This window comes from Nanorana parkeri, unplaced genomic scaffold, assembly GCF_000935625.1.
Source record: "Nanorana parkeri isolate BGI_ZX_2015 unplaced genomic scaffold, ASM93562v1 scaffold1862, whole genome shotgun sequence".
In the NCBI taxonomy this organism is placed as follows: Eukaryota; Metazoa; Chordata; class Amphibia; order Anura; family Dicroglossidae; genus Nanorana; species Nanorana parkeri.
In genome coordinates this window covers 198,393-209,680 of record NW_017308130.1, presented here as the reverse complement: position 1 = coordinate 209,680, position 11,288 = coordinate 198,393, and the positions used below count along the sequence as shown (strand labels likewise).

At 40.0% G+C, this 11,288-nt stretch overlaps 1 protein-coding gene across 3 annotated transcripts in view; it reads left to right on the top strand.

Moving 5' to 3' along the window:
• Positions 1-10,324, top strand: part of UPF3B (UPF3 regulator of nonsense transcripts homolog B (yeast)) — a 15,023-nt gene extending 4,699 nt beyond the window's left edge. The window contains exons 3-11 of one of the 3 annotated variants that reach the window (XM_018571912.1): positions 298-404; positions 500-598; positions 2,183-2,293; positions 6,076-6,119; positions 6,494-6,706; positions 7,550-7,564; positions 7,899-8,041; positions 8,634-8,946; positions 10,125-10,324. In XM_018571912.1, the coding sequence (XP_018427414.1) occupies positions 298-404; positions 500-598; positions 2,183-2,293; positions 6,076-6,119; positions 6,494-6,706; positions 7,550-7,564; positions 7,899-8,041; positions 8,634-8,946; positions 10,125-10,271 (1,192 nt within the window). In that variant the 3' untranslated portion in view covers positions 10,272-10,324. Of the gene's footprint in view, positions 1-297; positions 405-499; positions 599-2,182; positions 2,294-2,758; positions 2,863-2,957; positions 3,057-4,640; positions 4,752-6,075; positions 6,120-6,493; positions 6,707-7,549; positions 7,565-7,898; positions 8,042-8,633; positions 8,947-10,124 lie in introns of those variants that run through there. The other 2 variants (XM_018571911.1, XM_018571914.1) reach the window with 2 other exon arrangements.
• The last annotated feature ends 964 nt before the right edge of the window (positions 10,325-11,288 follow it).

The following is an 11,288-nucleotide window of genomic DNA, read 5'->3' as shown; positions in this document are numbered from 1 at the left end:
GTTCTTCTCTAAAGAATTTTGTGAACATAAGTTCCTTGGTGTGGAGTTGTTTTATAAAGGTTATATTGTCTGTAGCAACCAATCACATTCTTTTAAGATATTTTCTTCTTAAAAGAATCTTAATTTGGGGTATTAATATATACAATGTTCATTCTTCCTTTACACCCAATGCACCCAGCACTCACACACGCACACATCTTACATACATACTTCTTTTGTATATAAAGCATGAATAAAGGACAGATATAAAATGTGGTCTCGTCTATAGCTGAACAAATGTTTGTGATCTGTTCACAGCTTATTTCCTCATATGTACTCGAGGGCATACATTAATTTTAAAAGTCAAGAGGACATCATGTTGTTTAGAGATCGTTTTGATGGCTATGTGTTCATCGATCACAGAGGTGAGATGCTTTGATTTTGTTTTTGTGTCCGTATGCTTATAATTTGGTCTCTTATTACAGTGGGGTTGTGTAATGGATTGTGTTTTCTGTGACAGGTCAGGAATATCCGGCAGTTGTGGAATTTGCACCTTTTCAAAAAGTGGCTAAAAAGAAAAGCAAGAAAAAGGATTCCAAGATTGGCACTATAGAGGAAGGTATGAATGTGCTTAGTTATAAGGGATCAGTACAACCACCGGTTTATTCCATCACTAATAAAGGAATCACGGTGAAGTCTAGTACACATGTCCACATTAATGGAAATGCAGAGTTTCATGATTTAGCTAAAGAGTTCAGTTTTTGTAAGTGCAAAATTCACACATTTAGCGGAACGGAATTTGCAGTCATTGATTCTGGGTTTTTTTTCTATGGGCCTGCTCACATGTGGGATGTGATCCGATGTTTAAGGGGCAATTTTATAAAGCAGCAAATCAGACTTTCACCAAACATTCACTGCAGGTAAATCTCCCGGGCGCATGTGTTTTAAATCATAGTAATTGATTTGTTACCGGTGACTGATTGGTGAAATTGATTTTCACTGCTTTCTTAATATGTCCCTAAGCGTCTGGTAAGGAAAATCTGTTGCTCAATAATGCAAATGGAAGCCATTGTTCATACACATTCAAGTTCAAGACCAGTTTTAGCTTGGTATTGCTGTTCTTTAATTTGGATGCTGCAAGCAACATTTGGCAGGTGTTGAAGCTTCTGAAACCAACGCCAGAAGCCTGTGGGAATGCTTTATACATTTTATACAGTTGTTGGGAAGTGAATGAGAAGCAATTCAAAATCATCTGTTGCTTTTCTATGATTTCACAGGAGTAGCTAACACAAATGCTGACCGGCATCAAAAAGAGCCTTTCAATGCTTGCTGAATGCATCACAAATGGCATGAATGGACTTGGTAAATGCATGGAACCCTATGTGTACATGTGAGCAGCAATGCTTGCTCAATACATATGAAGGCTTTGTATTCTGCTTTTATAGTGGTTGTGATTTACTGAGCTCACTCCCCTTGCTGGTCTATGGGCCGGCTGACTCAGTGAAAACAATGCACTCCCTGTGGCTGATTGTAGTTTAAACTGTATGTCTGTGCAAACCCTAAAAACAACACATACAGTAAATCTGCACATTTCCCAATGTTTTAACAAACACTATACATACTGAAAGTAACTGTTGGTCCTGGAGAAATGCAATCCGCTTCTAACTTCCTGCTGCGCTGACAAGTGTCACCTCTGTCTAGTACTTCCTGCTGGACTAGAGAACATCACGCCGATACCAAGTACCGGTGCCGTGTGGCCCAATTATCAGGAAGTCGGGTAGCGGATCATGACCCATCACCCGGCTTCCTAATTGCCTGTGAAGCCAGTATTCTAGTGAGAGAACGGCAGCTTCACTTGCCGAGGCTGACTGGCTTCAGGAAGCCAGGCAGCCAAGCATGAGGTGCCGTCTGGTTTCCTGATTGGCTATGAAGACGGCTTCACTTGTTGCTAGGAATGGTGACCAATCAGGAAGCCGGGTGGCATGTCATGACCCCGCTTCCAGATTGGCTAGATCTTCTGACCAGAAGTTCCAGTATTGGAGCATTTGGGAGAGTATGAGTACTCGCCAAAATACTTGGTATCGGTGCATCCCTACTGTTTAGTTAACACAATTCTATTACATTTATGAACTTAAGTTGGAGTATTCATAGTAATGTGTAAGAAGAAGTGAAGATCCTAAGATTTTATTACTTTATTTACAAGATCCAGAATACAAAAAGTTTTTAGACTCGTACAATTTGGATGAAGAGAAGCTGACTTCTACCCCGGAAACTTTGCTGGAGGAAATTGAGGCAAAGAATAAAGAAATGATAGGTAACATACATTTAAATATTGTTTCTTTGTGTATTCATTTCTGTTTCAGATTACACCTATAAGCAAAGACTGTCCATAAATTATGATTTTTACTAGCAGCATTCCCCCGCAAGGGTTAAAAAAATATTTTTTTTTTTTTTTTTTCCTGACGTTCTTCTCTAAAGAATTTTGTGAACATAAGTTCCTTGGTGTGGAGTTGTTTTATAAAGGTTATATTGTCTGTAGCAACCAATCACATTCTTTTAAGATATTTTCTTCTTAAAAGAATCTTAATTTGGGGTATTAATATATACAATGTTCATTCTTCCTTTACTAAGTTGACTAACTGTGTCTTTCCCCTTTGTTTGTTCATTGCTATATAGGAACAGGTTTGTGCTCTTTTGTATATAAAGCATGAATAAAGGACAGATATAAAATGTGGTCTCGTCTATAGCTGAACAAATGTTTGTGATCTGTTCACAGCTTATTTCCTCATATGTACTCGAGGGCATACATTAATTTTAAAAGTCAAGAGGACATCATGTTGTTTAGAGATCGTTTTGATGGCTATGTGTTCATCGATCACAGAGGTGAGATGCTTTGATTTTGTTTTTGTGTCCGTATGCTTATAATTTGGTCTCTTATTACAGTGGGGTTGTGTAATGGATTGTGTTTTCTGTGACAGGTCAGGAATATCCGGCAGTTGTGGAATTTGCACCTTTTCAAAAAGTGGCTAAAAAGAAAAGCAAGAAAAAGGATTCCAAGATTGGCACTATAGAGGAAGGTATGAATGTGCTTAGTTATAAGGGATCAGTACAACCACCGGTTTATTCCATCACTAATAAAGGAATCACGGTGAAGTCTAGTACACATGTCCACATTAATGGAAATGCAGAGTTTCATGATTTAGCTAAAGAGTTCAGTTTTTGTAAGTGCAAAATTCACACATTTAGCGGAACGGAATTTGCAGTCATTGATTCTGGGTTTTTTTTCTATGGGCCTGCTCACATGTGGGATGTGATCCGATGTTTAAGGGGCAATTTTATAAAGCAGCAAATCAGACTTTCACCAAACATTCACTGCAGGTAAATCTCCCGGGCGCATGTGTTTTAAATCATAGTAATTGATTTGTTACCGGTGACTGATTGGTGAAATTGATTTTCACTGCTTTCTTAATATGTCCCTAAGCGTCTGGTAAGGAAAATCTGTTGCTCAATAATGCAAATGGAAGCCATTGTTCATACACATTCAAGTTCAAGACCAGTTTTAGCTTGGTATTGCTGTTCTTTAATTTGGATGCTGCAAGCAACATTTGGCAGGTGTTGAAGCTTCTGAAACCAACGCCAGAAGCCTGTGGGAATGCTTTATACATTTTATACAGTTGTTGGGAAGTGAATGAGAAGCAATTCAAAATCATCTGTTGCTTTTCTATGATTTCACAGGAGTAGCTAACACAAATGCTGACCGGCATCAAAAAGAGCCTTTCAATGCTTGCTGAATGCATCACAAATGGCATGAATGGACTTGGTAAATGCATGGAACCCTATGTGTACATGTGAGCAGCAATGCTTGCTCAATACATATGAAGGCTTTGTATTCTGCTTTTATAGTGGTTGTGATTTACTGAGCTCACTCCCCTTGCTGGTCTATGGGCCGGCTGACTCAGTGAAAACAATGCACTCCCTGTGGCTGATTGTAGTTTAAACTGTATGTCTGTGCAAACCCTAAAAACAACACATACAGTAAATCTGCACATTTCCCAATGTTTTAACAAACACTATACATACTGAAAGTAACTGTTGGTCCTGGAGAAATGCAATCCGCTTCTAACTTCCTGCTGCGCTGACAAGTGTCACCTCTGTCTAGTACTTCCTGCTGGACTAGAGAACATCACGCCGATACCAAGTACCGGTGCCGTGTGGCCCAATTATCAGGAAGTCGGGTAGCGGATCATGACCCATCACCCGGCTTCCTAATTGCCTGTGAAGCCAGTATTCTAGTGAGAGAACGGCAGCTTCACTTGCCGAGGCTGACTGGCTTCAGGAAGCCAGGCAGCCAAGCATGAGGTGCCGTCTGGTTTCCTGATTGGCTATGAAGACGGCTTCACTTGTTGCTAGGAATGGTGACCAATCAGGAAGCCGGGTGGCATGTCATGACCCCGCTTCCAGATTGGCTAGATCTTCTGACCAGAAGTTCCAGTATTGGAGCATTTGGGAGAGTATGAGTACTCGCCAAAATACTTGGTATCGGTGCATCCCTACTGTTTAGTTAACACAATTCTATTACATTTATGAACTTAAGTTGGAGTATTCATAGTAATGTGTAAGAAGAAGTGAAGATCCTAAGATTTTATTACTTTATTTACAAGATCCAGAATACAAAAAGTTTTTAGACTCGTACAATTTGGATGAAGAGAAGCTGACTTCTACCCCGGAAACTTTGCTGGAGGAAATTGAGGCAAAGAATAAAGAAATGATAGGTAACATACATTTAAATATTGTTTCTTTGTGTATTCATTTCTGTTTCAGATTACACCTATAAGCAAAGACTGTCCATAAATTATGATTTTTACTAGCAGCATATTGTATCCAAACAACTGTAGCAGTAATCACATATGTAGATGTCTTGAAGGTCGCTCTGATTGTGCAGATAGTCATCAACCTTGGTCACAAGCTGGGTATACCCTGTTATATTTTCTTCGCTCAACCTGTGGGCTGACCAAAGAAAATATAACGGATTCCTCCATCACCGCTTACAAACATGGATGGAGTTATCCCCTGCTCTTCTGCATTGTATTCTGACAGCAGCTGTGGCCGCTGTCAGAATACCCAAACTGAGCTTGCAGCTCATTGGCTGAGAATGTTTCAACCTACTCTTCTGATCAGCTGATTGAGGGGTGCCGGTTGGAAGGGTGCCAACAGGGCACCCAGTGTGTGAATTTCAGGCAGTTCATCACGAACTGGCCAGAATTTGCACTGAGTATAGCCTACTTTATGCACTTGAAAATAAGTGTGTACAAGTTACAGCAAAATAGCATATCTGATGAGAATTGTTTGCGCTCCAGGCTGCTGGAATTGGATCTCTCAGTTGTGTGTGGACACTGAGCAGCTGAAAATGGACTTTTTGTAGCTGTATAGTTGTATGCTAGCATGGAGGCTTACACCTAGAGTTCTTGTGTGCCCATGTTATGACATGCTTTTTTTACTTCAGCCCCTAAGGTGAGGGAACACTTCCACACCCTCCACTGAGTTGGTGTTTATACAATGTTGTGCTATGCACATGAGTATGTACATGATTGCCCTTTCTTATAGGTTGGATTTACCTTTCATAGAATGTTGGTTTTCTAGCAGGGACCTTGTCCATTGCCACAGATCCTGGAGCCATCTGGTGAGATAGTAGACAGGAACTGTCTGCTTCTGGAAATGCTCACCCAAAATGTGTTTGCTTGACCTCCAATGCCGTTCTCTCTACACTCATCTGAATTATTAAAGTATCCAAGCAATATAAATGGCCAGACTTTCAGTCTACATGCTGGAAGAGATGACAGGACACACAACCAGGGTGTGCCAGATATCTTGCATGGCTGACCTCTCGGGATGCTCTATAGTAATTCTGTTAAGTAATACTTTAATATGAGGGAATTTCAGCCCTTTTTGCTATTTGTGTAATAGTAATGTTCCGTCAAACATCTGATTTGTATTTGTTCTGCTATTTGCTGCGCTGTAAAGCTTCTCATGTCTCCTTGATGATCATTAATGTCATGATATGGAGCCTCTAAAAAAGCATTTTCCTTTTATTTTTAGCCAAGAAGACTACTCCACTGTTAAGCTTTTTAAAAAATAGACAGGTATGTATTTTTCTGACCCTTTTACATAGATACAGTTTTTGTACTTATTTGAGCATTTCATTTTGCTTGTTGTAGTAGAGCTGAACGGTGGAGTTATTCAGTTGTAGCCTGTACTGAACAAGACTCTGCATGCTGTAGCTTTAGCATGGTTTGTAAAGAATGTTAAAGCAGACCTATTAATGACCACAGATACTTGCTTGCATCCTGTAAAAGGGTCCGCCAGAGTCCGGCTGGCTACTATCTTCACGTCATGTTTGAACGAGAGGCACAACTGTTGGTGCATTTGGCTCGCAGTTGCCCAGTTTTACTTCAGATATTGCAATGTTCTCTCACAAGACCCGATTCCAATATCCTTTTTGTACACACTGTTTCAGAGACTAAGAGATGAAAAGCGTGAAGAGAGAAGGAGGAGAGAGTTAGAGCGGAAAAGACAACGTGAAGAAGAAAGAAGGAAGTGGAAAGAGGATGAGAGAAGGAAAAGGAAAGATACAGAAAAGCAAAAGAAGTATGAAAAAACTCCAGAGAAAGAATCGGAAAGATCAAAAGATGAACCTAAAATTAAGGTATTGCCAAATCTTGCACAGAAAGTGTTTACATATGTAGGCTTTATTCACTCCTACAATTAAGGTGCGTTTTTTTGATTCCTGCAGCAGGAACCTACATATTCTTCCGGCGGTTAGGAAGAGAGAACGTTCCCTGCTGGATGCACGATCGATTCGTCCAGGGACAGAGATCTCTTACTAACCACATGTAATCGTGTCACATATGATTACATGCCAAGTGCCGGCGGACTGCTGCTTTCAGATGCAGACCCTGTCACCCGATCATTAAATTGCACAGGTGACAGTGGCCACTTGTAAAGGGCATATTTGGAATTCCTGCCACATGAATTTGTGGGTTCCTGCTGCAGGAATCCCAAAACGCACCTTAAATCTAGGTGTGAATAAAGGCTTAATCCGTTGCTATTGTTTAATATTTGAGAGATACTTATACAATTCTCTTCTTACTAGTATTACTACTAGCATTAAAATAATTATTTCTTTAATTTATATCAGAGTTTACAGGGAGGCATCTCAATGTGTTTTCAGGAGCAGTTCATGGTTATAAAGTCCTTCTGCCTTTTAAATAGCAAAATAAATCCTAAAGGATAAAGCAATCCATCTAGTACAGGGTATTGCTGGTCTTGTCGCACCATTTACATTAAACAACACTTTAGAGTTCACTTGCCTTGAGGTACATTTCTATACAGGAAATATTGGGCTTTGTGTTTGCCTGCAGCCACTACTCTTATGATTCAGCCTTGTGCTCTATAAGGTTGTGTAACCCCCCCATCCCTGCCTTAATGTGTTGGTGGGGTTGCATCTGGCTAAGAGAGAGCATGGTGCTTGAAAGTCGAGGAGCTACAGGGATCTAGCAAATATGGATGCTAGTTGAACAAGGAAAATGTTAGAATAAAAATTAAAACAATTCAGAGGGTGGGCTCTGATATCCCTCCTCTCCATTAATCTGTTTACTTGAAATGTTTTATTGGGTTAATTGTATAACTTTAGAGCTACCCACAGGTAAAATGTATCTGTAAAAACATTTTGGTTTTTGAAGATCTGGAACAGTAAAAACATCTTATTTGTATTCAAGAATACTCGGAATGTCCGGGCTCTTCTACTTCTTGCAGGCGTCACATGACTCGGCTATGTGTTTGTTTCATGTGTATGGTCCATATTCCTTACTTTTGTGCTAGGTTATTCTTGTTATTAAGTAGCTGTTTCTTCCTTTTTAAAGCTGCTTAGGAAACCTGAAAAAGATGATGAGCACAATTCAGAGAAGAAGTTTAAGGGCAAAAAAATAGAGAAGGAGACTGTGCGGGAAGATCGCAGCTCAGCAGGAAAGAGAATGGATGGTGACCACGGAGAGAAGGGCAAAAGGTATGGTGTGTCACAGCTACAGATTGAGAATTCTCTCTGAATACATTACAACTTTACATATTTCCTAATGGAAAACGCATACATTATATCTGCATAAAGACACGAGGCTTTTGTCTTGACAGATGATCTTGTTCTTAGAAATGGTACTGCCCTTCTACACGGATTTTCGTGGTGTGGTTTCTGTATTTGCAATCTGTGTGCCCCCCCCTTACAGCTGAAATATGCTAATATTCACAATTGCACATGCATAGCATAGCATTGTTGTAATAAGAGATCTGAGGATTTGTACCTCTCTACATATCCTTCCCACTGAACTCCAGAGGGATCCCTATGTTGTCCTGCCTATGGCTTTCTTCGGGGGAAGTCTGATGTGCACTGAGAAATGATGCCAAACAACAAAACCAAATCTCTGATTGTAATCTATAAAATGTTTGCAAATATATAACTTTTTTTTTTTTAAACTTGGCGTCACCAAAGGGCACTAGTGTGTTTTGGTTGTTGTCAAAATCTCCTAATTTATCCGGAAGGAAGTACTTGAAATGAGAATACTGTATTTATTTAAATTGTATTCCTTTTTTCTTTAAATATTTAGATGTGAAGATGAATACGTAAAAGATTACAGAGACAAAGATTACAGAGACAAAGATTATGAGCAAGAGCGGCGTACAAGAAGAGAGAAAGAGAAGCACCATTATGAAGAAGAGCGCAGAAAGCAAAGGGATCGTTATGAAAAGGACCGAAGTTTCCGGAGAAGAGAGGATGACTACAGGAAGGATCGGGAAGTGGTCAGAGAGAGGACAAGGAAGGAGGCTGGTGAAAATCAGCAATCTACTGATAAAAGTGAGCGCCAGTCCCGAGAGGAGAAGAAAGAAGATGCAGCCAAGAGAGATCGGATAAGGAACAAGGTGAGACAATGCCTTCTCAGTCGAGTCACATTCAATAATGTACACTTGTGCTCATAGGTTTACATACCCTTTATGATTTTATGATTTCCTGGCCATTTTATGATTTCCTGGCCATTTTAGAATGTGAATGATAACACGAAAACCTTTCTGTCACTCATGGGTAGTGTTTGGCTGAAGCCATGTATTATCAATCAACTGTGTTTACTCTTTTTCAATCATGACAACTTGGACATTCCAACATGACAATGATCCTAAACACAAGGCCAAGTCGACCTGTCATTGGCTACAGCAGAATAAAATGAAGGTCTCCTGACCTCAATATCATTGAGCCACTCTGGGGAGATCTCAAACGTGCAGTTCATGCAAGACAGCCCAAGAATTGACAGGACCTGGAGGCTTTTTGCCAGGAAGAATGGGCAGCTTTACCATCTGAGAAGATAAAGAGCCTCATCCACACATACCACAAAAGACTTCAAGCTGTCATTGATGTTAAAGAGGGCAACACACTGTATTAAGAACTGGGCTATGTAAACTTTTGATCAGGGTCATTTGGGTAGTTTCTGTTGTCATTATGATTGAAAAAGAGTAAACACAGTTGATTGATAATAAATGGCTTCAGCCAAACACTACCCATGAGTGACAGAAAGGTTTTTGTGTGATCATTCATATTCTCTGAAAAATGGCCAGGAAATCATCAATTCTGCCAGGGTATGTAAACTTATGAGCACAAGTGTATAAAGAGGTGGTTTAAGTAGCACAAGTATATGGCCAGTCACCTTACAAGTCTCAGCTGGCTGTAGGCTGCATGTACTGTTTACCAGCTTTTGAAAATGGGGCTTTTGCAGAAGAAAAAAAACCATCTATTTTATTTTACAATTGTGCTGCTTTTTAACATTTTCTCTCCTAATGAAAGCAGTTAAAAGCGCTTAGTTAAAGAAGGATATATTTGTGTTTTTTACTCATGAGAGGTATAACATAAATTTACTGGAGAAAATATAATGAAGGGAATTTATCAAAACTGGAGCAGCTGTGCATGGCAACCAGTCAGCTTCTCTCTTTCATTTTGAAATCTAAGCTGAACAAACTGAAAAGAGAAGCTGATTGGTTGTCATGCACAACTGCTCCAGTTTTGATAAATTCCCCCAAGTGTTTCTGTTCTAATGTATCAAACGTTGCAGGATCGCCCAGCAATGCAGCTGTACCAACCTGGGACAAGGAGCAGAAGCCGACTAACGCAGTGCGACGACGAGAGTCCAGCCAAATCCAGCGATCCGTCCGAGAAGAAACATGAGGGTGAGACCAGTGATCAGCAAAAAGAGGAGTAAGGAACTGGAAGATGTGAAGTGTCCTGCCCGTCATGACAACCAAAGAAAACAAACTCTGCAATCCAGAAGTGCCTTCACCGAGAAGGAGTCAGGAGCAGGCATGAGGTGTCCAAAGACGGAGGAGCGTCTTTGAGGGCGGTTGCAAACGCAGAGTTTGGCTAAGAATCCACCATGGATTTTCATAGCTGCAAGACTGCTGGCAGAATGTTTAGTCCTTAGTGCTGTAGTGTTGGTGGTAAGAGGGAGAGCATGGTGGAAATCTTCAGTTTACAATATATTGTCTAGTGGCCTTAATGAAACATGAGTCCTCCATTCCTGTACTGGCTGAAGGTTATTACAGAAGAGTATTTTTGAATGTTATTTCAGCGCAGTATTACATTGGCTGTTTCCATAGAGCTTGCCATGTATTTCAGTTTTGCAGTGTAGGTGTTGAAGATTTTTGCTTTGTATTCCTTTTCTGGAGTCCAAAATAATCGCTGCTGTACAATGCTGAAAAGACTCAGAACAATGCTGTAATTTTTGTTTTTCCTAATTATTTTCATACAGATCTTTATTATAACAGATGTCTAAGTTGGTAGATTCTCAGACATATGACAGCTTATTTTATCATGTCTGGAGCATATAAAGAGTTAATTATCCTCTTATGGAAATGTAACCTAAATGTTTTCTTAACTTTTTTTCTATCAAAAATAAAAAAAAAATACTTTCACTCGAAACTGAATGTGTTTATTTCCTCTAAAGTGAACTGTCCAGAAGGTTGCCACTTCATTCTTCATATTGCTTCAAAAACAAAGACGCAGATGTCTAGTCCTCCTAGCCTATTACGCTGGCCATACACCTGTCAATTTTTTTTATTTCGTGCAAACCCGTGGGTCGAGCGAAAACAATTGACGCGATTCCTCCAACAAAAAACAGCGTGTCGATCGGGGAAACGACGCTGTTTGCATTGTATTCTAACAGGTGCCACCGTCCCCTTTTGGAATACCCGATCAGCGCGGGCAGCTCATTGGCTAACCA